General features: G+C 42.0%; 1 protein-coding gene across 3 annotated transcripts in view; it reads left to right on the top strand.

The window, feature by feature from the left end:
• Positions 1 to 5,948: 5,948 nt before the first annotated feature.
• Positions 5,949 to 25,884, top strand: part of pcsk5b (proprotein convertase subtilisin/kexin type 5b) — a 293,223-nt gene continuing 273,287 nt past the window's right edge. For all 3 annotated transcript variants that reach the window (XM_052019395.1, XM_052019394.1, XM_052019393.1), the window contains exon 1: positions 5,949 to 6,585. In XM_052019395.1, coding sequence (XP_051875355.1) covers positions 6,406 to 6,585 — 180 coding nt within the window. In that variant the 5' untranslated portion in view covers positions 5,949 to 6,405. The remainder of the gene's footprint in view (positions 6,586 to 25,884) is intronic.

Here is a 25,884-nt window from a genome sequence, read left to right as displayed (position 1 = left end):
GCTAGGGACGCAGCTGCACACCACCACGGCCTACCATCCTCAATCAAATGGGTTGGTGGAACGTTTTCACCGCCATCTGAAATCGGCCTTGATGGCCCGCCTGGAGGGTCCTAACTGGGTTGACGAGCTGCCTTGGGTCCTGCTCGGCATATGCACTGCCCCCAAAGAAGAGCTCCGCACTTCGTCAGCTGAGCTTGTATACGGGGCGCCACTAGTTGTCCCCGGGGATTTCATACCTGCCCTTCGGGACCAAGGGGAACAACCCCCAGCAGTCCTACAAAGACTGCGCGAGAAGCTTGGCACCTTGGCCCCGATTCCCACCTCACGGCATGGTCAAGCCCCATCCTGCCAGCCCAAGGAACTACGGGACTGTAAGTTTGTTTTCGTTCGCAGGGGCACACCTTGGGCGCCATTGCAATGACCATATGAGGGACCGTTCCGAGTCATATGGAATAACGGATCCACTTTTATTTTGGACACTGGAGGCAGGGAACAGGTTTTCATGGCGGACTGCCTCAAACCGGCCCATTTGGATCTGCAACAGCCTGTCGAGGTTGCCACACCGCGATGCAGAGACCGCCCCCCTAAGCGGCAGCTGGCACTGCCCACGGACCTTGGGGACTGTCTCGCCGGTTCTGGGGGGGTTGTGTGGCGACTTACTGTCTAGTCGGGCGAACCGGCTCGGCAGTCGGGTCGTGCGGTGTCGGAGCGACGAGGCCCAAGATGGCGGCGGGCCTCGTCTTTCCGAGCGACAGGGAGAACCCGCGCGCGGGAAAGTCCTGATGACGTAGGACTTATGTCATTGCCGGTTGTTTTGGGCGGGAACATTCTCCCTTAAAGGGCCCGTGCAAGGCGGGAAAATAAACCAGTTCTGTTTGGCAATCCTCCGAGTAGAGTCTTGTTTTATTCCGCGCTAGCAACCGCTACAATATCATGATAGGCTGAAGACCAGGAGAGATTAAGTGACACAAATGTCGGTAATGCAGAATGACAAAGGGTGATAAAGGTATGTCTGGATGAGGTGTAAATAGGAGATAAAGAGATCTGAATGGGATTGTTTAGCAGATCACAGCAGAGGGAGTATGGTTTCCACATCTGATCGATATTCAAAAGTTCCTTTTGTAAAATGTGAACGGGTTTGGGGCTTACTATAGTCAGTGAAACATCCCTATATGAAGCTTGACCATTGAAATTAGAATAATATTGATTCCTGTGCTACAACGCAATAGATATTTAGGGAAAGGAAATTACATAGTGCCTCCATCTTACTTAGATTACTTCTATTTTCTCAAAAGCAATTATATTCATAAAAAAGCGCACATATTTTTGAAAACTTTTGTTTGTTTTTGATACTGAAATGCAAACTGATAGTTCCTGATCCCTCAAAGATAATAGATCAAAATATTATAATAATCATCTACACTTAAACTTCCATGATTGAACCAAAGCTTATTTTCAGTAGTTAGAATTTTCAGGGGGGGCAGATGATGCAGGAGTGGGTGAGAATGGTCGGAGAGTGATGATGGAAATGCTAAAAAATCATAAATCATTTCTGATTATTTCTATCAACCTTTTCCAGCACATTTAATTCAATAGCTAATCAGTATTTAGCTTCCCCGTATTTTTAATGTATATTGTAACCAATGTTACTGTTTTCCAATTTGCCCTTTTGTATTCAGCCATATTGGCCTATTCCACAAGATCCTCACAATATTTCAACATATAGTGAGAAAAGTAAGCTTGATAATTAACAACATACTGTGTAATATTTGTATGTGATGCAAAGACATTAATTAATAATCCATTAAGCAGCTCTTTCATGTATATTACAGAAAGATTGGGAGCTAATAGCAAAGTATTTTACAAGAAGCTCCATATAAAGTTAGAACTGGCATAAGTCTAACAATTATTTGGATCTTTCTGAAAATTACAATTACCTTTGAGATGAATTGTACTTAAAAGTTCTTTAATCAACTGAAATGCAGTCCATGAGGTGCCGTACAAACACTCTTTTGGTGAACTAAGTTTCTTTAACCCAATAACTCACAAGTACAGCAGGGTTGAGAGGGTGAAGGGGTTTGTTCTCAGCAGTAACACTTATATTTTCTGTATATTATCCACTTTTGAATCTTATCCTACTTGGGATATACCTAACATGCATATATCCCATAATTGGTACTTTGAAATGACATTTTGGATAGATATTTTGTTTGAGGTTGAAATTACATTGAACATAGCCAGGTTGTACTCTCCAGTTCATTCTTTCAGTGGCAGATAAAAGGCTACGGCTTGGAAATGGGATTATTTAGCAGACAACAATACAGGGGAAGCAGTCTTGAAGGATTTCACGTTTGTGTATGGCAATGTTGCAAATTCTGTTGAGTTGTTACATTGACAACTTGACTGAAAACCATACATCAAACATTGGAAGTATTAATTTCTGGAGGTGCATAAGAGATTAGTATGTATCTTTACACTTCCATTTTTTTTTTACTTTTAGGATACATGACTTGTAGATTCTCTTTGTATTATAGGTATCATATTCTCTTTTGTTTGGCTCAGTTGTTAACTCTTGGAGTCTTTGCACAGGTTTTAATGTAGGTGGAACCATGAATTGTTTTGTACAAGTACCTAGGTCAGAGACCAATATCCTATGGACTTACAGTAATATGCATTTTCCTCTCTGAGGCACTGTTAAAGTTGAGACATTTCCAATACCATCTTCATTTTCAAACAACTTGATGACAGTTTCTCTTCTCATCAGTAATTTTTATTGTTCACTTTTATTTTGCAGAGATACTGTTACCCAGATCTATCAATCAATCTGCTTGTTTTAATTTGAATTTAATAGAATTCCACTATCATTTCAGTCTATCATTCAGCAAAAGAACTGCAGTACACATTAAACAACTAATAAATTTATTCACATTTTAATTATAAACAGAAGGAAAGATATTAGGCAATTACAGTGGAGTACATTTGGTACTTTGAAATATGTATAACTAAATATCCATTTAAAGAGCTAGTGGTCCTGTCAACTCCCTCTTATATTCTAGGAATTATGCATTGTCTCAATGTCTCTCATCATGGAATTTTATGGGAATTACATTAATCAAGCATTCATATAAAATTCAGATTGAACACTTCTTAGAAATTTACCACAAGCTCGAGACTGTAATTAGAAATTAGATTTATACTCCATTTTCCCTTATTGTAGAATGCAGATGAAAATGAGCACAAAATATTCATGGTTACACTTAAAACATACTTGCCTAATTGTTTAATTTGATGAAACTTGCATAAATGAAGGACAAATTTATGAAAAGTATAATTATTATTACTGAATTACACAACATTTTAAGCATATAAAGATATGTATTTTTAACAAATGATTCCATGATGTGACACTAACAGTTTTGGTCTATGCTGCTCAGCTGTTATTAGGTTGAAAAAGAGTCAAGAAGTCATAGAGTCATACATCAAGCCCACTGTATTCATGCCAACCATCAAGTACCCATCTATACTAATCCCATTTCGAGCAGTTAGCGCACAGCCTTCTATGCCTGATTCAAGTGCTTGTTTAGACACTTCTAAAATGTTGTGAGAGACCTGACTCCACCACCTTCTCAGGCAGTACATTCCACCCCACTCTGGATGAATAGGATCTTTCTCAGATCTGCTCTAAAACTTGTACGCCTTACCTTAAATCCATGCCATCTTGCATTAGATGCCTCTGCTATGGGGAGAAGTTTCTTCTTATCTGTCTTATTTATTCCCCTCGTAATGTTGTATATTTTCAATCAGGTTCCTACTCAGCCACCTCCACTTCAAGGATGACTCTCTTGTCAGAGATGGTCATTGCCCGGAATTTTTGTAGCATGAATGTTGCCTGCCACTTCTCGGCCCATGCCTGAATGTTGTTGAAGTCCTGTCACATGAAGGCACAGAATGTTTCATCCACTACGAGCTGTGAATGGAAATGAACATTGTGCAATCAACCGTAAATATCTCCACTTCTGACCTCGTGATGGAAAGAGGACAGTTGATAAAGCAGCTGAAGATGGTTGGACCTAGGGCACTGCCCTGAGAAATTCAAGGTCGGGTGTGCAAAACCAGGATGGATATGTTGGATAGTTGTCTGGAAATGGAATGGTTAAAGGCAAGAGGTCATGTGTTGACACCTTCGGAAATCTTTCCATTCAGAACTCAGAGCTCTTAACTGATCTTTGGAATGCTGGGATAGGGTTAAATAAAACAGTCAAGGTTTCATTTCTTCTGGAAAACATGCATGTGCGGCCATTCAGTTAAGACAAAAATGACTTTTATGAAACACAGGCTTAGTAACAACTGAAGTATCGCATCCCATTCTAGGCAACACACTTTAGGAAAGATAAGATGTTTCAGAGATTGTGCAGAAGAAATCTGATTCCAGTGATGGAGAGACTTCAGACTAGAGAAGTAGGGGTTGTTCTCCTTGGAACAAGGAAGGTTGTGAAGAGTTCTAATAGAGGTACTTAAAATCATGGAGGGTATTAACAAATTAGACAGAGGGAAACTCTCCCTATTGGTGGAAGAGTCAAGAAACATGGAACGTAGAATGAAAGAGACTGGCAAAAGAACCAGAAGTGACATATGGATTTTTTTATATGTAGCAAGTGTTACTCGAATATACTATTAGCAGGAGTGATGGAGGTAGATTTAATTGTAGCATTAAAAAGGAAATTGTATAAGTACCTGAAAGGAACACATTTGCAGGAATATGGGAAGAGGGCCAGGGAGTGGGACTAGCTGGACTGCACTTACATGGAGCCAATATGATTGGATTGGACTGAATGGCCTCCATCCACTCTGTAACCTTGTCATTCTTTGGTCTTGTGACCAAAGTGCAATTACAAAGCAGTTCAACTTGTAATGGCTTTGAATCTCATGGGGATCTCCTAATTTTTCGTGTGACTTTTGGAGGAAACCCTGGTGAAGTAGCATCAATGTTCATTTTGTAACCATTTACACCGTTTCTCACGGGTGGGGGTTGGGTGTTCAGCCACTGTCCCTCTGGAAATCCTCCAGGGAAATTTCAGGCATGACTTAGGATGACATAACTTCTACCAGATGGTTGGAATTTCTTGTGAAGTAGGTACACAACATTTAGTTGTAGGCTGATTGAGGAAAGAGTGACATGGGGAGGGGGCAAGAGGATATCATGGGGAAGGGATTGTGGGTGGTATAGAGAAAAGAAAAATCATGGAAAATGAAAATTTCTGTAATTTTTTTGCTGCTTTGTGTTTCTGATTAATTCCAATTATGTTCTTCCTTGTTTTGTTTTCTATAATTTTCTGGTTACAGGTTTGCCCATAATTTGACCACAATGAAATCAAAATGTCTTGCATGGTCACTGAGCACTTTATTTTAGAGATAGTTAGATCACATTGTCTGTTTCTGATTTAATTTCCATACTTCTTTATGCATTATTTTGAGTTTTCCAAACCCCATCAGTACTATCAGAAGCAAAATAGTTCTGACGCACAAAAAAAATCTCATATTCACTTTTTTTCTAAATTCATAAGCTTGTCACATCATGCACCCATTCTCCCTGATATTTTTGGTGATTGTTTCAAGCACACTGAAATTGTTTTCTTTTCGTCAAATAAGTTTTATTCTCAGATCATATAAAATAATACATTTGTATCTGTAAAATTAACATACTGCAAATCTTTTATAGTGTTGTAGAGACGGGAAAGATCAGCCACCTCATCTCCCTATCCGCGAGCGAGGAAGTCTCCAACCCTTTTGTACGGGCTAATAGAAATTTGCAATCAGCGTGTTTAAAAGTAGTGTAAGCGGGGCGCGCTAGGACCAGGGGAAGTCCTTCACTGGTGAATTTCTCCAGCGGGGGTGGGGGTTAATTGAGTTACCGGTAGAGTTGGAGGAGGCGCTGTAGCCATCTTAAGGCAAAGATGATCTGAGTGAGGAACAGAGCAACCACCGACTTGCGAACAGCGCTCACTTACATATAAACAGGCACACAAGATCTATATATGTATGTAATAGACAAGCGCACAGAGCCAGGGTTACAGACAACAGCTGCATCAGGGAGAACCACAGCAGTTCACAAATCAACGGAGTACGTCAAAATCCAAAGGCATTGACTACCGCTTAACCCAATTCTCTCTCTCTCTCTCTCTCCACCTGGTTTAATCATCAAAAAGCCCGACTCATTTGCGATAGAAAGGTTCACAACCAGGAGCGGATCCCGTGCCTGCGGTAGGGTGGGCGAGTTTGTTAAAGGGGCATAGACCTTAAGAAGACCCACGCTCTGAAATTAACACGGGAAGTCAGCGTGAGGACTTGGAGTGAAATTTTTGTTTTAATTTTTTTCTCTCTCTGGGGGGTGGGGGGGTCAAAAAAATGGGTCGAACAACGAAGTGTTGCCTGGATCTGTTCTTTGCTCTGGTGGTGTTTCTGGGGGTTGTAGTCCCCTTTTGCAGAACATTGATGTACACCAACCACTGGGCTGTGAGGATAAACGGTGGCGCCGAAGAAGCCAATACAATAGCAAGTAAATACGGATACAGAAACTTGGGACAGGTAAGGTGCATTCCGAGCGAATATATACTAAACAGACAGTTCGCACGCCCGGCTTCCTATATTTTTAACCCCGCAAGGGTGAGATCAGCTGATACCGATTTGTGATTTTTGTTTTGCCTTGAGTCCCAAAATTTCAATGTAATTCCCTCTGAAAAGGGCGACCAGGATTCAGGATTCATTCGGATGTGTTGCTTGAACTGAAGAACTTTCTCAGTCGAACTGCTCAGAAGTAATAAACTTTGCAATGAGGTTTTATTGAAAGAATTGTTGGACTTATAGCGCGTTTTTGTTTAAAAGGAGGGAAAAAAGCCTGAACTTCTGTCATTTTTTAAAAATGTTTGGGAATCTCTAAGTGTTTGTACTGCAGTTAAAGGATTGCACCTGGTTTTGTATTTTAACCAACTGCTTTGAGGCGGTACAGGTGTGTGTGTGTGTGTGGAAGCGAGGGGCCGAGCAGCGATGGCTGAGCTCCGCGCGGGGTCAGGCGCCAGGAGCCGCACTCAGCTCGGCTCAGCCCGGACACGCCGATGGTTCTGTTCCCATTGGTAATCTCCCTGTTCCTAGAGTGGCGCGGAGGGAGTGGGTTACGGGAAGCTGCCTGGGGTGGAGTGAGGGGGTTTGAGATACCCGATCGGCCGTTAGCAACCTGTAATTTCTCAGGAGGGGTCCCGTCCACCCAGAGCCTCACAGTCACAGTGGGCCGGCGGCCGGGCCAGTGCTGGGTCCCGCTGCCAGTTTAAGGGGCCAGCGGCAGGAGCATAACCGCTCGCTCTTCAGTTTCCCCTTTTAAAGGTCGACTTTTTTTTAAAAAAATGTTTTAAATCTCGAGGTCAAAACATTGCGATTCTTCTGTTTGTATGTGCCGTGGTGTAAATCCACCCCACTCTCCAAATCATTAACCGATTGAGGAATTTGGTTTCGCTGATCTCTTTAGCTGGCAACGCTTCCCGTTTACACACCTGCATTGTTTCAAAGAGCAATGCTTCCACCATCCCTGAACAACTGAACATTGCTTGTTCTGAGAACACTTAAGTAAATAACCGCGCGGTATGTTTTTCTGTGGAATTCCCTTGCATTTCATTTATGAGGGATTGAAATGTCTGTGACTGAGGTAAAAACAGGGGTAATGATCAACTGAATGCACACCCGGGTAGTAAGGTTTTGACGAAGATTTCCTAATCTTGGGAGAAGCGGACGGTTGAGCGCAGGCGTAACCAGACGCAAAGGGGGAATAGGTTAGGGATAGTGAGCGGGAATAATGCAAAGGAAATTTTAGAATAGTTTGGGGGGGGGGGGGAATGACCGAAACTTCTACTTGTATAGTTCCTTTCAGGGCAACCCAGAACATTTTGCAGCGAATGAAATAATTTTGAAGTTGTCACTAGTGTAATATGGGAAACACAACAAACAAATTGCAAATAACAAAGTTCGACAAATGTGATTACTGGATAATGTAGTGGTGTTGATTGAGAGACAGTACACTCCAGCTCTTTGTCGGGACGGTGCTATGCCATCTCATGTAAGGACTTAAGAAGTTTGCTTTAATCACCAATGCAAACTGTAGCAACTCTGAAAGTGCAACACTCCTTCAGTATCACACACTGGAGTGTTGGCCGAGGTTTTGTTTTGTGCTCTGATCACAAAAAAAATCAAAATTTTCCGGTTCGAGTGTGCAATGGGAATGGTTGAGGATTGTTGGTAAGGGTAGATTTTATGTGGTAAATTAAGCTGTGCATGGGAGGTTAAAAACATGAAGGCCAAGCAACTTGTTCCTTTCCCATTTGCTTTGAAAGTATTCAGTTGAATTTAATCAGGAGCCTTGTGCTCCTCACCACCACCACTCCCCCCCCCCCCCCCCCCACCTTTTTATTCTGGCTTCTGTCCTCTTCCTTTCCATTCCCGATGAAAGGCCTCAACCCGAAAGGTCAATTTCATAGATGTTGCCTGACCTGCTGAGCTCCTCCAACATTTTGTGTGCGTTGCTCCATATTCCAGCATCTGCAGAATCTCTTGTGTCTGAATTTAATCCTGGTCTCTTTTGTTTACTTTTCCAAATTAAGGTTAAATACATGGTATCACAAACACATTTTATTATTTCCCTTTCCTTCCCCACATTCAGTTCTTGTAAAGAAAATAGATGCTTCATAGCATGCCCACAGCAGTTGGCCAAGAGACCATTCTTCAGGGGTGCTGAGCGCGTGAGTTTTTGTCAGTTCAATGAAATCGTGCGCACTAAATTCTAGTTACACAGTACAGTTCCCGAGCAGGTGGTTTGATGATGATTGGGCTCCCATGGAAGAGCGTGCTATTATATTTTTGTTTTTTATTTGGCTCACAGATGCTGTGAACAATTTTACTAGTCCTAATATAGACCAAAAAGCAAGTAAAAGGAGGAAATTATGAAAATTTGCAGTTAGTGTGCCACAAAATCCAAGAAGGCCTGAGGTTTGCAGATAGTTCTAAACTGAAATAGCACATCTGAGATGTTGGGTTGGCAGTACTGCAGTTGGCTACAGTACCTTCACATTCATTGGTGGGAGACAAAAGTGACTGCAGATGCTGGAATCTGGAGCAAAAAAAACAACAAACTGCTGGAGGAAATCTGTGGTTCAAGCAGCATCTGCGGAGGCAAAGGGCTGGTCAATATTTTGGGTCGAGACCCCGCATCGGTGGTGGGATCTGTGGCCGACTGGTCTCGGTAGAAAGAGAATGAGCATCTGGTTGCGAAATCTGTTTTATTGGCAATCGGTTTGAAACATGATCTAATACTTAGTGATTTGGTTTGCGTCATTGCTTATGAGGCACTGGAAGGTTGTTGGCAACCATCGTCCTGTGCCCTAGGAAGAGTGAACCTCATTGATACTTCAGATGGGGAGAGTTGATTTCTGGATTAGCATGTCATGCTGTTTGATTTCTCTCTTACTCACTTATTGGGTCTAGAGATGGAGCAAGAGTTATTCTTTGTTTATAGAATGTACTATAAAAGCTCAGCTTGAGATTAATTTCCACCACCCTCATTAAGTTTTTTTTTCCCCTGGTTACACCCTAGTGATAACAAGGATTGTTCTCAAATGTGGTCACTATTGCTTAATAATCTTTTCCTCTCTGTCTTTAATGTTCTGACTCTCTGGTTCCCTAAGAGACCATCCTCCATCCACAAGTCCACATTTTTCAAATAAGATTTGCTTCTCACTGCTGATGAATATCCATTGTATCAATATCCAGGCCTGGGCTAATGGTGACGCCACACAAGTGACAGGTAGTGACATATCCACCATGTGAAAATTCAGCTCTCACCCCCCTGACATTCAATGGCTGTGCCATCACTGAATCTCCCACTCCCAATATCCTTGGGGATACCATTGACCAGAAACTGAACTGGAGTAGCCATATACACTATGTGGCTAATGAGAGCAATTCAGAAGCTGGGAATTCTGTGGCAAGCAACTCCTAACTCCTCAAAGCATGTCCACGATCTACCATGCTCAAGTTAGGAGTGTGATGGAATACTCTCCACTTGCTGAGATGAGTGCAGCTTCAACAACACTCAAGAAGCTCGACACTTTACAGGACATAGCAGCCCACTTGATAGGCAGCCCAACCACAACCATTCACTCACTCCACCACTGATGCACAGTTGCAGCATTTTGTACCATCTACAGAATTCACTGCTACAACTCATCAAGGCTCCTTAGACAACACCTTCCAAACCCACAACCTCTACTACCTAGGAGTACAAGGGTAGCAAAAGCATGGGAACACTACCACCAGGAAGATGCTCTCCAAACCACACACCATCCTGACTTGGAAATATATCACTGTTCCTTTCGCTGCTGCTGAGTCAAAATCCTGGAACTCTCCCTATTGCCATTGTGGGTGTACCCACACCTTGAGGATTGCAGCTGTTCAAGAAGGCAGCTCGCCACCCCTTTTCTAGGGCAATTAAGGATGGGTAATTAAATGCAGGCTTAGCCCACAAAGCTCACATCCCTTGAATGAATGAAAATGGATCCTGCATAATTCTAAAGTGTACTTTTCAGCAGTAGCTCATGAGGGTTTAAGCATTAGCTATGCATCCGTCTTGGAATATTCCTGGTTGTTATGGCTTATCAATTATAGATTAAAGCATCACTAATTGTTATGAACTGTAAGTGAAGTATGCATGCATAGGTTATGATGCATTGGTTTATGTCTCCTACAAGAAATACTTTGCAATATAAATTTTAAACTGGGTTGTCATATGAGTATTATATTTGTATAGTACATTTACTGATTGATCATTATAACTGCTCTGACCAGAGCTGCTGTTTTGGTAGAATCAACAAAAACTAATACATTTGAAGTATCTCCTGTTCTCTTTAGTGAGATGAGAACAGAAAATTGTTCTCCAGTTGGATTGATGTTAAGCATTTTCATTATTGTGTTAGGTCATGCCTTTTTAAAAATTATGTTTGGAAATTTAGCATCACAGGAGAAGACCAGCATTCATTTCCTTGAAGGTGGTGGTGAGCCTCCTGCTTGAACTATAGCAGTTTCACTTAATTGAATGGCTTGCTAGGCTATTTCAGAGGGCACTTAAGTCAGATATGTTCCTGTGAGTTGCACGTAAACCAAGCAGCAAGGAGAATGGATTTCCTTACCCAAAGGAGATTATCAAAGCTAGTGTTTTATTTGAAAATTGGGTAGTTTCATGGTCACCTTGCTGGTGGTAGCTTTTTAATTCCAGATTTATTTAATTAAATTTAAGCTCTCATAGTAAACCAGCTTTTCCTGGATCATTAGTCTAGATCTCCAGATTACTGTTCCAGTAACAACAACACTGTGCTACAGTTTGATTAACATTTTTTTCATAAAGCATAATGTTTCTCGCAGCGTAAAGGTAGTTTAACTTTGAACAGCTGGCGTAAGGATTAAATGTATTTTGGATGGTTGACATAAGGGAGTGAATTATTTCTTGATGCATTATTTTTGGTTTTACTTTTTAATGATCTGTAAACATCTGTCCAATGACATTAATCATTCATAAAGGTGTACTTTAGTATGTAAATTAATTAGAAAAAATGTTAAGTGCATGTTTGAGAGTTCAGGATTGCTGATCAGTACTAGAAAGGGCCTTAATTTCTCCGGCTCCCTCTTGATCTGAGAGTAAAGCAACTTTGTTAACAACAACACTTCAGCATTGAAGTAAAAACTGAAAATCTTTAGTTTAAACATGATTCATAGTTCACAGAAAAGCTTTTGTTCCTGATATATGTTGATGCTAATTGATTGAAATGATTTCAAATGGTATTTGTCCTGACATTTTGTAGTAGCATCTTGTAGTTTACTGTCTCTTTTACCTTTTATTCTTTGGCATTTTGCTGCTTCCCCTTTGCGGAGATTCTGAGCTCAACTGCAGTCCTCCTTCTGTCCCATCTTATTTTCTAACTTGGTGCAAATCATGCTTTCAATAAGGAAGCTTGCACCAACTAAACCAAGACCATCCATAAACTAGTTTTGCTTCCAAGATAAAATCTAAATATTTCATTTAGAGCAGACGCAAGGTTTGCACTTTGTTTTTTTGCACTAGTAATTTGGGATCAAATTCCACCCCAGTTTCACTGTGACCTATGTTGTAATTTACTTGGAGTATTGTTTACACTGGAATCAGTTAGATGTACTTTCAAATTGGTTCCAGTATAATTTCATTGACTCAACATAAGTGTTGAATAATTAACCAGTTCCTGATCTGTTGATTGAAGTTTTGAATTTTTGTCCAATATAGACAATTGAAATGTGATGTGACTGGTTGAAAGTGAAATGAGGATAGTTAAATACAGCCTCCTGCTCTTGTAGTTAAGTAGCATGACATAACTTTAGTCATTAGGGCAGAAATCTGAAAACCACTCTACCTCATGTCTCCAGTATAATATTATAGACTCAGTTAAAATCTGCCTCGGTAAGGAGACAAAGTGAACTAATGTACAATCTCTTTCCCTGGGTTTGAACTGAGTTCAAAACTGTTGCAGAGAACCACCTTGTGCTTTCAACCATCTAGCTTCTCATCCATGGTCAGTTTTATTTAGTGAGTCCTAGAGTGGTTTTTGTTTGATATGGGAATATCACACTAAACCATTAAGAAGTGCAATATGAAGAGGACTTCATATTTCAACTATCTGTACCCCTGCCACAGCGACTAAATTGGGCAAAAGTTTCAGTACTGCAATCGAATGTCGACCCTGATGAGCTCAAGATTAGTGAGAAAGCAGAATGGGAAAAGAAATCAACAGTTACGAATAGTTACAGAATTTTAAATTCTTACTGTCAAATGCTTTCAGATTGGGTATGTGATATGACTTGCTCCCATGATGAGTTTGAATGTAATTTATGATGAATGTGAAACTACTGCTATTATGCTTCACTATTTAGTTAATAAATGCTGTTGACAGAGGCAATACAATCATTTGAAGAAATGATTCAAACTGTAGATGAATCTCTTTTTGATTGCAATCGTACAAAATGCTCAAACCTCCATCTCATTTATTTCATAATGCTTCCCCTTCAATTACATGTCTTTGGAGCAATTTGAGTGAGAATTAAACATTTTTGTTTCTGTAACATAATGGGTTAAACTATGCTATTCACTGCCCAAAAGCATTCTGGCCTTGATTGATATCAGAACCCATTTTATCATTCCTTTCGATGATTCTACAGGGGCGGAAAAAAAAGTCAAATTTATGTGACTTTTCAATCAGTCAAATCATGAATATTAGCTTTGTTCATAATCTTTTTAGTCTGTTTTATACATATGTTTTAATATTATTGATATATACTGCATGGATGTTACAAGCTCATGGTAGCACAGCATGGAAATGTTCAGCCTGACTCGTCCTTGCTCACTGAGATGCCTATCTATGCTAATCTTATTTTCCTGCATTTGGCCCATATCCCTCTATTCCCTTCCATATACCTGTACAATAGCCATATTGTAATGTACCATATTGTGTCGTCTTGTTCTTTGCTGTAATTTTTCTGCAGAAAACCAAGTAAATTTTGAAATTTGTAATTATGTGGACTAATACAGACCTATGGATTGACTGAAGATGAAGTTATTCTTCCCTTTATACTTTTCACCTCTTCCTTGCACCATCTTCCTATTATTTAGATTTCCCTGAGTTGTGGGTGATGCTAACAAAATTGAACTGATTACTTATCCCTGGCTCCTTTGAGGTGGGAGTGAGCCTTGTCCCTCAGTGAAACAGGTTACCTCTCTGACTGGGAGAAGTCCATTGGTTGCTTTGGTTCACTTTTAGTTTTCCATGCATGCTGCAAAGTTACATTCTTCAATGTTCAATAGAATAGCCCCATGTAATGGCTTCCAACAAGAATGTTTCTGAATTAGTTGAATCAACTTTCTATTTTTCAGGTGTCCTTCTGACTTTCAGGTTTGTATTTTAATGGGCACCTTTTTGCCTAATTGTTGGGCCAATATGTGACTCTGGTGAATTACAGAATTAAATAGTTGTACTCCAAATTTAGATTCAAGCCACTCTATGTTTTTGTTTTCAAAAAATAGTATGGAGTTGGATATTAAGCAGACTACCAGCAACCGTAACTGGCAGCTGCCAGCCATAGAGAGACAGCACAGAAATGGATCCTTTTCAGCTTGCCCAAGTCTGTGTCAACCATACATTTACACTAATCCTACATTATAACTTTTTTTACTTTCCCCATGTTCTCATCAACTGCTCCCCCTCCTCCATTGCCCCAGATTCCACCACTCACCAACACATGGGAGTCTAATGGTGTTCAGTCTGTCCAAGTGCACTTGAGGTGGTGTCTGGGAGTTGAAACTCCTATTTCTTTCACCCCCCCCCCCCCCCCCCCCCACAACCATCTATCAAATTATCGTCCAGCTTTGTACCATATTGTGTATCGCGAAACTCATTCATTTAAGGTAGAACTGATTTCAAGGTTGTCACTTGTCAAATTGTTATGCAGTCTGTGACTGATTTCCCTTTTTTTTGCATTCATCACAAATGGACTAGCTGAAGCAGAAAAAAAACAATTGATAAGATGGCTTTTGTGTTACTAAGTCCGCTTGCTAATTTTGAATCTAAAGTGGAACAGACTCATTTCATGACAGCACTGTCTCTACATGTCTGATTATTAAGAGCCTGTAGTATTGGCGGATGTGTGCTAGTGTGGATTGGAAACTGGTTGTCAAACAGAAAATGGAGCTGGAATAAATGGGTCCTTTTCAGGCTGGAAGGATGTAACTAGTGGAGTACTCCAGGAGTCTGTTCTTGGCTCTCAATTGTTTACTATTTGCATAAATGACCTGGAGGAAGGAACAAAATGCAATATTTCCAAGTTTGCTGCTGATACAAAAATATTGTAATATGAACATTGTGATTCTGTACCAAGATGTAGATTGAGTGATTGGGGGGAAAGCTTGCCAAATGGAGTTTAATATGGGGAAGTGTGAGGTCATGCACTTCAGTAAAAGGAATCAAAAGGTGGATTATTATCTAAATGGAGAGAGATTGCAAGTGAGTGAAGTTCCCAGGGATCCAGGTGTTCTAGTGCATGAATTACAAAAAGTTAGGAGGCAGATCCAATAGACAGGTAAAGAAGGCAAACAGCGCGTTGGCCTTTATTGCAAAGGCATTGGAGTTTAAGAATGCACAGTGTTGGTAAGGCTACACCTGGAATACTGTTCAGTTTTGAATCCCTTGCCTACAAAAGAATATAGTAGCGTGGAAGCAGTGAAAAGAGATTCACCAGGCTAATTCCTGGGATGAGGGGTTGTCCTATCAAGAGAGGCTAACAGTTTGGGTCTGTATTCTTCGGTGTTTAGAAGAATGAGGGGTGACCTTGTTAAAACATGAGACCCTAACAGGGCTTGATGGTAGATGCCGAGACGTTCACTAATGGGACAGTCAAAAGCAAGGGGACGTAGATACAAAGTCAAGGGCTGCTCATTTAAACTTGAGCAGAAATTTCTTGTCTCAGAGACTAGCGAGTCTCTGGAATTCTCTGTCCCAGAGGGTAATGGAGGCCAGATCATTATATACATTTAAGGTGGAGATGGAACTATTTGGAAGATCAAGGGATTTAGGGTTATGGGGAACTTGCACAGAAGAAAAGTTCAGGTCAGCCATGATCATGTTGAATGGCAGAGTGGTCTTGAGGGACCTGGTGGTCTACTCCTGCTCCTATTTTCTTGTGTTCTTATTATTTCTGCCCATGAACTAAAGAGGAACACCTGCCCCTCTAAGTGTTAACTATTGGGTAACTTGAGACACCAACTAGCAGAATATTTGGATTAACACACAAAATGCTGGAGGAACTCAGCAGGTCAGGCAGCATCTATGGCGGGAAATAAACAGTCAACGTTTCAGGTCGAGACCCTTCATCAGGATTGGAAAGGAAGTGAGCAGAAGCCAGAGTAAGAAGGTCAGGGGAGGGGGAGGAGCACAGGCTGGCAGGTGATGGGTGACTCCAGGTGAGAGGGTGTAGGTGGGTGGGGAAGGGGGGAATGAAAGGGAGTGCTGCAAGAAGCTGAGAGGTGATGGGTAGAAGGATTATTTTTTAAATTATCAACCACAAGCTAGCTTCAACATTTGCATTGCTTTACTTTGACATAAATAGAGCACAGAGGACCTTGAAACATCTAAAATATAGATTCAGCAATATTGTCTTGCCTTGACAACAACTTTCACCATTTAAAAAAAAGAGCTGATTATTTTATCCTCTCTAGCCTTTGTCCTCAAATTTTGCAAGAAATGTTTATTTTCTCTTAAGTGTCTCTATTTGACCCTCTTCTGATATCTTTCATCGATTCATTTTCTCGTAATTTTTGTTTTTGGGAAGTGGGTTACTTTTCAGCAGAAGAATTATACAAACATATGGATGTTGTTCCTTCCTTTCCCAGAAATCAAATGTTTTGGTAATAGTTAAGCTGCAGGTTTCTGTTTATCTTGTCCTTATCTTTCTGTTGTGGCCTCTCTGTAAACTAGACCTTGTGATATAATAAGACCCACAGTGTCATGTTTAAAGCAGCTATCTGAAATTATTGTCGGCACCAACACGTTAGAGTTTGCTGAACACTTAAATGGGCATTCAAATCCAGAAAAGTACTTGGATAGCTAGGCCTTAGTGGTAATGAGGAGCTCAGAACTGATGTCCTTTATTTAGATAGAGAAAATGTCGCCTGGACAAGATTTCATAAGTTTGCAGATGACACAAAGGTTGGTGGTGTTGTTGATAGTGTAGAAAGTTGCTGCAGGTTACAGAGCTGGGCTGAGAAGTGGCAGATGGAGTTCAACCCAGAAAAATGCGAAGTGATACACTTCAGGAGATCGAATTTGAAGGCAGAATACAAGGTTAATGGTAAGACTCTTAGCAATGTGGAGGAACAGAGGGATCTTGGGGTCCACGTCCAGAGATTTCTCAAGGTTGCTGTGCAGGTCGATAGGGTTGTTAAGAAGGCGTATGGTGGTGTTGGCCTTTATTAGTCAAGGCATTCAGTTCAAGAGCCATGAGGTAATGTTGCAGCTCTATAGAACTCTGGTTAGACCATACTTGGAGTATTGTGTTCAGTTCTGGTCACCTCATTATAGGAAGGATGTGGAAGCTTTAGAGAGGGTGCAGAGGAGATTTACCAGGATGCTGCCTGGATTGGAGAGCATGTCTTATGAGGATAGCTTGAGTGAGCTAGGGCTTTTCCCTAGCTTGCTAGGAGGATGAGAAGTGACTTGATAGATGTGTACAAGATGATAGGCATAGATTGAGTGGACAGTCAGACTAGTCAGCAGGGAGAGAAGAAAAAAAACTTTGGAGGCTTCGTGGGTTTCGCTTTGGAAGACTTCAGAGCAGATAAGTTTTAAGTTTTATGTTTTTAATTTTTTTTAATAGGGTTTTAATTATAAGGGTTAATTTTTAATAGGGTTGTGATTATTAGGGTTAGATTTTTATAAGGTTCTTTTTTAAGTGTTTCTATAAATTTTAGTTGGGAAGAGTGGGGGCTGGACTGCACGGGCAGTTTAAAAATCAAACAGCCATATCCAGCGGGCAGCGTCAGAGCGGGCAGCTGAGTGAGAGGGAGTAGTGTGGTCAGGCTTTGGCTTAAGGGGCTTTGGTGTAAAGGGGCAAGGCAGGTCAGTAGCTGGTAGGTAGGTAAAAGTAAGGTTTACCTGTTATCTGATAAATATTTAAGTAGGGAAAACTAGGGGGGAAGAAAAAGGAATTAGTGGAAGTGGAGGACGGTGGTATGCTGCAGCTGCTTGATGTGGGAACTCGTGGACCTTGCTGTGGTCCACGATGGCCACATCTGCAGTAAGTGCTTGAGGCTGGAGGAACTTTGGTTCAAAATCAATGAGCTGGAGTTACAGCTTCAAACACTGCGCAGCATCAGGGAGGGGGAGAGTTTTGTAGATACTGTACATAAGGAGATGGTCACCCCTCTTAGATCAGGTAATTCTGGAGTCCAGGAAGTAGATAGAATGGTGACTGTTGGGGAGGGAAGAGGAAAAAGAAAACAAACAGGCAGATAGAGCAGAGGACCCCAGAGGCTGTTCCCCTCAGTAACAGGTTTTCTGCTTTGGAGACTGTTGAGGGAGATGACCTGCTGGGGCCTAGCAGCAGTAGCCAGGTCTGTGGCACTGGGACCGGCCCTGCTGCTCAGAAGGGAAGGGAGGAGAAGAGGAAGGCGGTAGTTATAGGGGACTCGATAGTCAGGGAAACAGGAGGTTCTGTGGCAGTGAGCATGATGGTTTGTTGCCTCCCAGGTGCCAGGGTCAGGGATGTCACTGATTGGGTCCACAGGATTCTAGAGTGGGAGGGAGAACAGCCAGAAGTTGTGGTTCATGTTGGTACCAATGACATAGGTGGGGAGAGGGATGAGATCCTGAAAAGTGAGTTTAGCGAGCTAGGCTGAAGGACAGGACCTTGAGGGTGGCGATCTCGTGATTGCTGCCAGTGCCATGCAATAGTGAAGGTAGGAATAGGAGGAGATGGTAGATAAATGCGTGGCTGAGAAGTTGGTGCAGGAGGGAGAGTTTTAGATTTTTGGATCATTGAGATCTCTTCAGGGGAAGGTGGGACCTGTACAGAGAGGACGGGTTACACCCGAACTTGAGGGGGGGGGGGGGGGGGCCAATATCCTTGCAGCCAGGTTTGCTACGGTCGTTCAGGAGGGTTTAAACTAGATTGCAAGGGGGAAGGGAACCAGAGGAGTAGGTCAGAGGAAGAAGGGGATGGGGAAAAGTCAGATCTGACAGGTAGAGAGGCTTTGAGGAAGGAGAAGCAGAGTACAGGCTACAAAAATAGTAAGGTAGATGAGTTAAAGTGCATTTACTTGAATGCGAGAAGCATCAGGAATAAGGGAGATGAACTGAGAGCTTGGATAAGTACATGAGACTACGATATTGTGGCTATTACAGAGACATGGCTGACATCGGGGCAGGAATGGATATTGAATATTCCTGGTTTTCAGTGTTTTAAAAGGGATGGGGGGGGGGAGGGAGGAGAAGAGGAGGGGTGGCGATTCTGGTCAGGGACACAGTTACAGCTGCAGAAAGGGTAGATAATGTAGAAGTATCCTCTCTAGAGTGATCTATGAGTGATCTGTGATCTATAGGAATAAGAAAGGGGCAGTTACCCTCCTGGGAGTATTCTATAGTCCCCTGGTAGCAGTAGGGATACTGAGGAGCAGATTGGGAGGCAGTTTTTGGAGAGATGTGAAAATAACAGTGTTATTATTAATGGGAGACTTCAACTATCCAAGTATTGATTGCACCTACTTAGTGCCAAGGGTTTAGACGAGGCGCAGTTTGTTACGTGTGTCCAGGATGGATTCCTGATGCAGTATGTTGGCAGGCCAGCTAGAGGGAATGCCATATTAGATCTAGTTTTAGGTAATGAACTGGGTCAGGTGACAGATCTATCAGTGGGTGAGCATTTGGGGGACAGTGACCATTGCTCCATAACCTTTAGAATTGTCATGGACAGGGATAGGAGCAAAGAGGACAGGAAGATATTTAATTGAGGGAAGGCGAATTATGAGGCTATAAGGTGAGAACTTGGGAGTGTAAATTGGGGTGACATTTTTGAAGGGAAATGTACTATGGAGATGTGGTCGATGTTCAGGGATCTTTTGCAGAAAGTTAGGGATAAATTTGTCCCGGTAAGGCAGAGAAGGAATGGTAGGGTGGAGGAACCGTGGGTGACGAGAGAGGTGGAACAACTAGTTAGGAAGAAGAGGGCAGCATACATAAGGTGTAAGCAGTAAGGATCGGACAGGGCTCGTGAGGAATATAGAGTAGCAAGGAAGGAACTTAAGAAAAGGCTGAGGAGAGCGAGAAGGGGACATGAAAAGGCTTTGGCGAGTAGGGTTAAGGAGAATCCCAAGGCTATTTTCTCGTACATGAAGAGCAGAAGGATGGCTAGAGTAAAGGTAGGTCTGATTAAAGACAAAGGTGGGAAACTGTGCCTGGAAGCTGTGGAAGTGGGTGAGGTTCTCAATGAATACTTCTCTTCAGTATTCACCAAAGAGAGGGGACTTGATGATGCTGAGTACAGTGTAGATGAGGGTAATGTTCTAGAGTATGTAGATATTAAGAGAGAGGATGTGTTGGAGTTAGAAAATATTAGGACAGTTAAGTCCCCGGGGCCTGATAGAATATTCCCCAGGCTGCTTCGGGAGGCGAGGGAGGAGATTGCTGAACCGTTGGCTAGGATCTTTGAGTCCTCATTGTTAAGGGGGATGGTACCGGAGGATTGGAGGGTGGCAAATGTTGTCCCCTTATTCAAGAAAGGTGGTAGGGAAAGTCCATGGAATTACAGACCAGTGAGCCTTACGTCTGTGGTGGGTAAGCTGTTAGAAAGGATTCTAAGATATAGGATCTATGAGCATTTGGAGAAACATGGACTGATTAGGGACAGCCAGCATGGCTTTGTGAAGGGAAGATCTTGCCTCACAAGCCTGATAGGGTTCTTTGAGGAGGTGACCAGGAAGATTGATGAGGGTAGTGCAGTGGATGTGGTCTACATGGATTTTAGTAAGGTGTTTGACAAGGTTCCGCATGGTAGGCTTCTTCAGAAGGTCAGAGGCCAAGGGATCCTGGGAAGCTTGGCTGTATGGATTCAAAATTGGCTTGCCTGTAGAAAGCAGAGGGTTGTGGTGGAGGGAGTGCATTCAGATTGGAGGGCTGTGACTAGTGGTGTCCCGCAGGGATCAGTTCTGGGACCTCTACTTTTTGTGATATTTATTAATGACTTAGATGAGGGGGTGGAAGGGTGGGTTAGCAAGTTTGCAGATGACAAAGATCGGTGGTGTTGTGGATAGTGTGGAGGGCTGTAGAAGCTTGCAGAGGTATATTGATAGGATGCAGAGCTGGTCTGAGAAGTGGCAGATGGAGTTCAATCCAGAGAAGTGTGAGGTGATACACTTTGGAAGGACAAACTCCAAGGCAGAATACAAGGTTAATGGCAGGATTCTGGGTAGTGTGGAGGAGCAGAGGTATCTGGGGTTTCATATCCACAATCACTGAAAGTTGCCTTGCAGGTGGACAGGGTAGTTAAGAAAGCTTATGAGATGTTAGCTTTCATAAATCGTGGGATCGAGTTTAAGAACCACGAGGTAATGATGCAGCTCTACAAAACTCTAGTTAGACCACACTTGGAGTATTGTGTCCAGTTCTGGTCACCTCATTATAGGAAGGATGTGGAGGCGTTGGAAAGGGTGCAGAGGGGATTTACCAGGATGCTGCCTGGATTAGAGAGTATGGATTATGAGGAGAGACGAAAGGAGCTGGGGCTTTTCTCATCGGAGAGAAGGAGGATGAGGGGAGACATGATAGAGGTATACAAGATATTGAGAGGAATAGATAGATTGGACAGCCAGTGCCTCTTTCTCAGGGCACCAGTGCTCAAAACAAGAGGACATGGCTTTAAGGTATTGGGTGGAAAGTTCAAGGGAGATGTCAGGTTTTTCACCCAGAGAGTGGTTGGTGCATGGAATGCACTGCCTGGGGTGGTGGTGGAGGCTGATACATTGGACAAGTTCAAGAGATTATTAGATAAACATATGGAGGAATTTCAGTTAGAGGGGTATGTGGGAGGAAGGGGTTAGATGGTCTTGGGTGTGGTTTGAAGGGCGGCACAACATGGTGGGCCGAAGGGCCTGTATGTGCCGTATGGTTCTATGGTTTTTTTTCCCAGGATGAAAATGGCCAAGGTGTGTTGGCATAATTTTTAAAATGATTGGATGAAGGTATAGGGGGGATGTCAGGCAAGTTTTTTTTTAGTGTGGTGGGTGCGTGGAACGCACTGCTGGCAGAGGTGGTGGAGGCAGATACATTAGGGACATTTAAGAGACTCTTAGACAGGCACATGAATGATAGAAAAATGGAGGGCAATGTGGGAGGGAAGGGTTAGATAGATCTAAAAGCTGGATAAAATGTTGGCACAATGTCGTGGGCCAAAGGGCCTGTACTGTGCTGTGCTGTTATGTTTTCTGTTACCCATGCCAGTACCTTGTGAAGGACAGGATTGTGCCTGACTCTGCTTAACAACACTGGCAGAAAAATGATTGGTACTGGAGAATTGCCAGTGTCATTGGAACCATTCCTGTTTTGCGGTATAAGGATATTTTAAATCTTAAATAACTTGTACCTATTTTTGTACCTATTTTTGCAAACAAGATGGTTGATACCAATTTCCTACCCTGACACATTGCATTATTCTTAAAACTTATTAACTGTTTGCACTTGTGTTGTTGTATAACTTCAAATGGTAACTTCAAACTGCTCACCTTTGTGCATTGTTTCATATGCCTGATGTCAGTATTCTGAAACACCCCCATGATAGATTAAAAAAAATGATGTAATAAAGTGACTTTAGTGAATATTGATTTCAGTTTAAACAAAACTGAAAGGTAACACTTCTCTACCCCAATAACTTTGGAATAACATCCAGGTTGACTCTTAGATCTAAAGTGTGTATTTCATGTTTACACTTTACAGTTGTCCATGCTGAAGGTTTGTTTTTCTGTTCCTGTTTGTACCTTCCTGCTGCCTTTTTCTCAACTTGCTACAAAAAAACCTTCCTTTCACATAATCCCTTTAATCCACTAAAGCCTTAAATGAGCTTCAAGGAACATTGTCAAACAAGATTTGATTCTGGGTCATGAGAGAAATTGATGCAGATGTCCAAAAGCATGAATAGAGGTGGGTTTTGAATAAAATGTTTTGAGAAGTGGTCAGTTGGAGAGATTTAGCGAGGAAAGTCTGGAACCAAGCTCTCGGCAACTAATGGCATGTCACCAATGGTGGGACTATTTAAATTTGGATGACGTAGCTAGTTGAATTGCTGCCTCACAGTTCCAACAACCTGGATTCCATTCTGACTACCTGGTGCTGTCTGTGTAGAGTTTGTACATTCTTCCTGTGATTGTGTGGGTTTCCTCCAGGTACTCTATTTTCCATCCACATTCCAGCGATGTGCCAATCAGAAGGTTAGTTGCCCTCTGTAAATTGTAAGTGGTAGAGTCTGAGGGGAGTTGATGGGACTGAGGAGAATAAAATGGGATTAGTGGAAGTCTATGAGAAGTCAGTGTTCAAAGAGTATTTCTATGCTGTATGACTCTGTGATTGAGAGGTCAGAATTAGTGAAGGGTTGTGGCACTGACGGGGTTGGAGACCTGGAGTGGTGAAGACATAAAGGGATCTGAAAGCAAGGATGAGAGTTTTAAAATCGGTGTTACTTGGAACTAATATAGTTAGCAAGAACAAGGGAAGGTGGCTGAATGGGACTTCAAGTTAGGACATGCGCGGCAGAGTTCATTGAAGGCCAGCCTGGAGGAGATTGACATGGCAAAGTCTGGCCTTAACCGAACCTTGGATGAAGTCTTCAGGTGCCGATAAGTTGAGGCAATTTTGGTGTCAGATGATCAGGAAGGTGGAAACAGCCACAGATCTGTTCTCTGTTGCTCATTTTGGGAACATACATGACTTGCAGGTTGCAGACAGCCTCATTCCCTTTGGACGATTGCTGGAGAGGAGGAGATCATTGGGGTCATTTTGTGGCAGACCAAAGGTACTGGCATTGGTCCTCCCAGTATTTAGCAGGAGGATATTTCTGTTTATCCAGAAATGATAAAAGGTGAGCAGCCTGGTAATGTATAGATAAGGTGGGGTTATGGGAGAGACCTCATGATGTTGAACTGTGTATCATCAGTATATGTGTGAAAACCATTGCTGTGTTTTCAGATAATCTTCCTGAGGAGTAGCAGATAAATGAGAAACAGGAATGGGCAAAAGTGAGCACAGAGATATTGGTGCAAGGGTGGAAAGGAAAAAAAAGTCTTTTTTGGCTCTAAAGGAATAGGTGAGAAATGACCCAGGCAAGAGTGGCCTTCCCCTGTTGGACCACTGTGTAGGGCATTGATGAAGGATGGTGTGGTCGACCAAACTGGAGGCTGCAGACAGGTCAAGGATGGAAAGCTGAGCTTTATTACAATGGTGTAAGATGTCATTTGTTATTTTGTGCAGAGCCATTTCAAACTAATGTAACCAATCAAAACTGTTGGCTGCAATTTAAGAAGTAAAGCCAAAGCAAGTGTGTTACCATGGGCATATGCCACTGAAATGAAATACTGCAGTTTAAATATTTTGAGGAATGAGACCTTTTTGTAACTTGTGCACTAATTAATAGGTGAAATGAGGAGGATTGTGGTGGTGTGGGATAATGGTAGGAAGGGCAGTGGAATGAAGTTGAAAAGATTCAAGCACGAGTCCTTAAAGATGGGCAGAAATTTGAGAGACTACACATTGAAGAACTTGGAAAATGATGTTACAGAGGGTGATTGAACATAGAACAGAACAGCACTGGACAGGCCATTTGGCCCATGATGTGCTGTTCTTGATGCCAATTTATATGAAATGTCCTCTTGTGTATCATCCATATCCCTCCATTCCCTTCATATTCTTGGGTCTATCTAAAAGCCTCACTTCACCAAACTGCCTGCTTCCACTATTACCCCTGGTAACCTATTCCAGACACCTACCACTCCGTTATTTTTGTTTGAAAAAACTTGCCATTCACATCACCTTTAAACTCCCCCCAACCTTAAAAGTATATCCTCTGGTGTTTGACATTTCCATCCTGGGGAAAAGATTCTGACTGTCCATCAATGCCTCTCTAGGGAGAACCACCCAAGTTTGTCCAACCTTTCCTTTTATAGCTTATATCCTCTAATCCAGGCAGCATCCTGCTAAACCTCTTCTGCATCCTCTCCACAGTCTCCACATCCTTCCTATAATGGGGTGACTAGAACTGCATGCAAATACTCCAAGTGCATACAGTTCTGGTCACCCCATTATAGAACTAAAGTTTTATATAGCTGCAACATGACTTCCTTACTCTTGTACTCAATACCCCTACCAATGAAGGCAAGCATGCCATATGCCTTCTTCACCAGCTTATCCACTTGAGTAGCCACTTTCAGTAAGCTATGGACCTGAACCCTAAGATCCCTCTGTACCTCAATGCTATTAAGGGGCCTTAACTGTAATATACCATTAACTATACTTTCTCCTTTTTATTTGACCTCCCAAAGCACAAAACCTCGCACTTGCCTGGATTAAACTCCATCTGCCACTTCTCTACCGACTATCTGATAACTGGTCTAGCCAATTCTCTAAACTTTCATACAAATTCATAAAGTAAATAGAGAAAAATAAGTCCCCAGTGCTAAATCCCTGGGGGAAAAATTGTCACATCCTGGCAAACTCTCCATTGTGTTATTGCTAGCTTAAGTCACAAAATTATTTTAAATTCAATGCACATTCGTGTCTGCTGCCAATCTCTCGTGATCAACTTCAAATGGCTTTCATAATATAGAAGCAACAAACAAACATTGATCTGCTGTACACTTCTAGTGATCGCTTCCAAAAGAAATTCAAGTCGGTATCAGAAATTACCTACTCTTCATAAATCAACGCTGACTAGTTATTGAATACTTGTCCATGCGCTCAGTGTGTCTGAGTTTCTAGTAACATTCCAACAACTGAGGTTTAAGTAATAGATTGCCATTCACGTAGGAGAACAAGATAATAATGAAGTGAACTTCGTTATGTACAGTTTTGGAAAATGTGGATTAGATTCCAATGAAACCTTTCCAGAAAAACATTTGCTGTGTGACAGCAAGCCTTTTTTAAAAACAAAATTCATTTTTTGGGATGTGGGCACTGTTGATGAGATTAACAGTTATGCCCATCCTTAATGGCCCCAAGAAGGTGTTGGTGAACCACTGCT

This window comes from Pristis pectinata, chromosome 7 (assembly GCF_009764475.1).
Source record: "Pristis pectinata isolate sPriPec2 chromosome 7, sPriPec2.1.pri, whole genome shotgun sequence".
Taxonomy (NCBI): domain Eukaryota; kingdom Metazoa; phylum Chordata; class Chondrichthyes; order Rhinopristiformes; family Pristidae; genus Pristis; species Pristis pectinata.
Note: the sequence above shows the minus strand (reverse complement) of the source record. Positions and strands in the feature narration are given on the sequence as shown.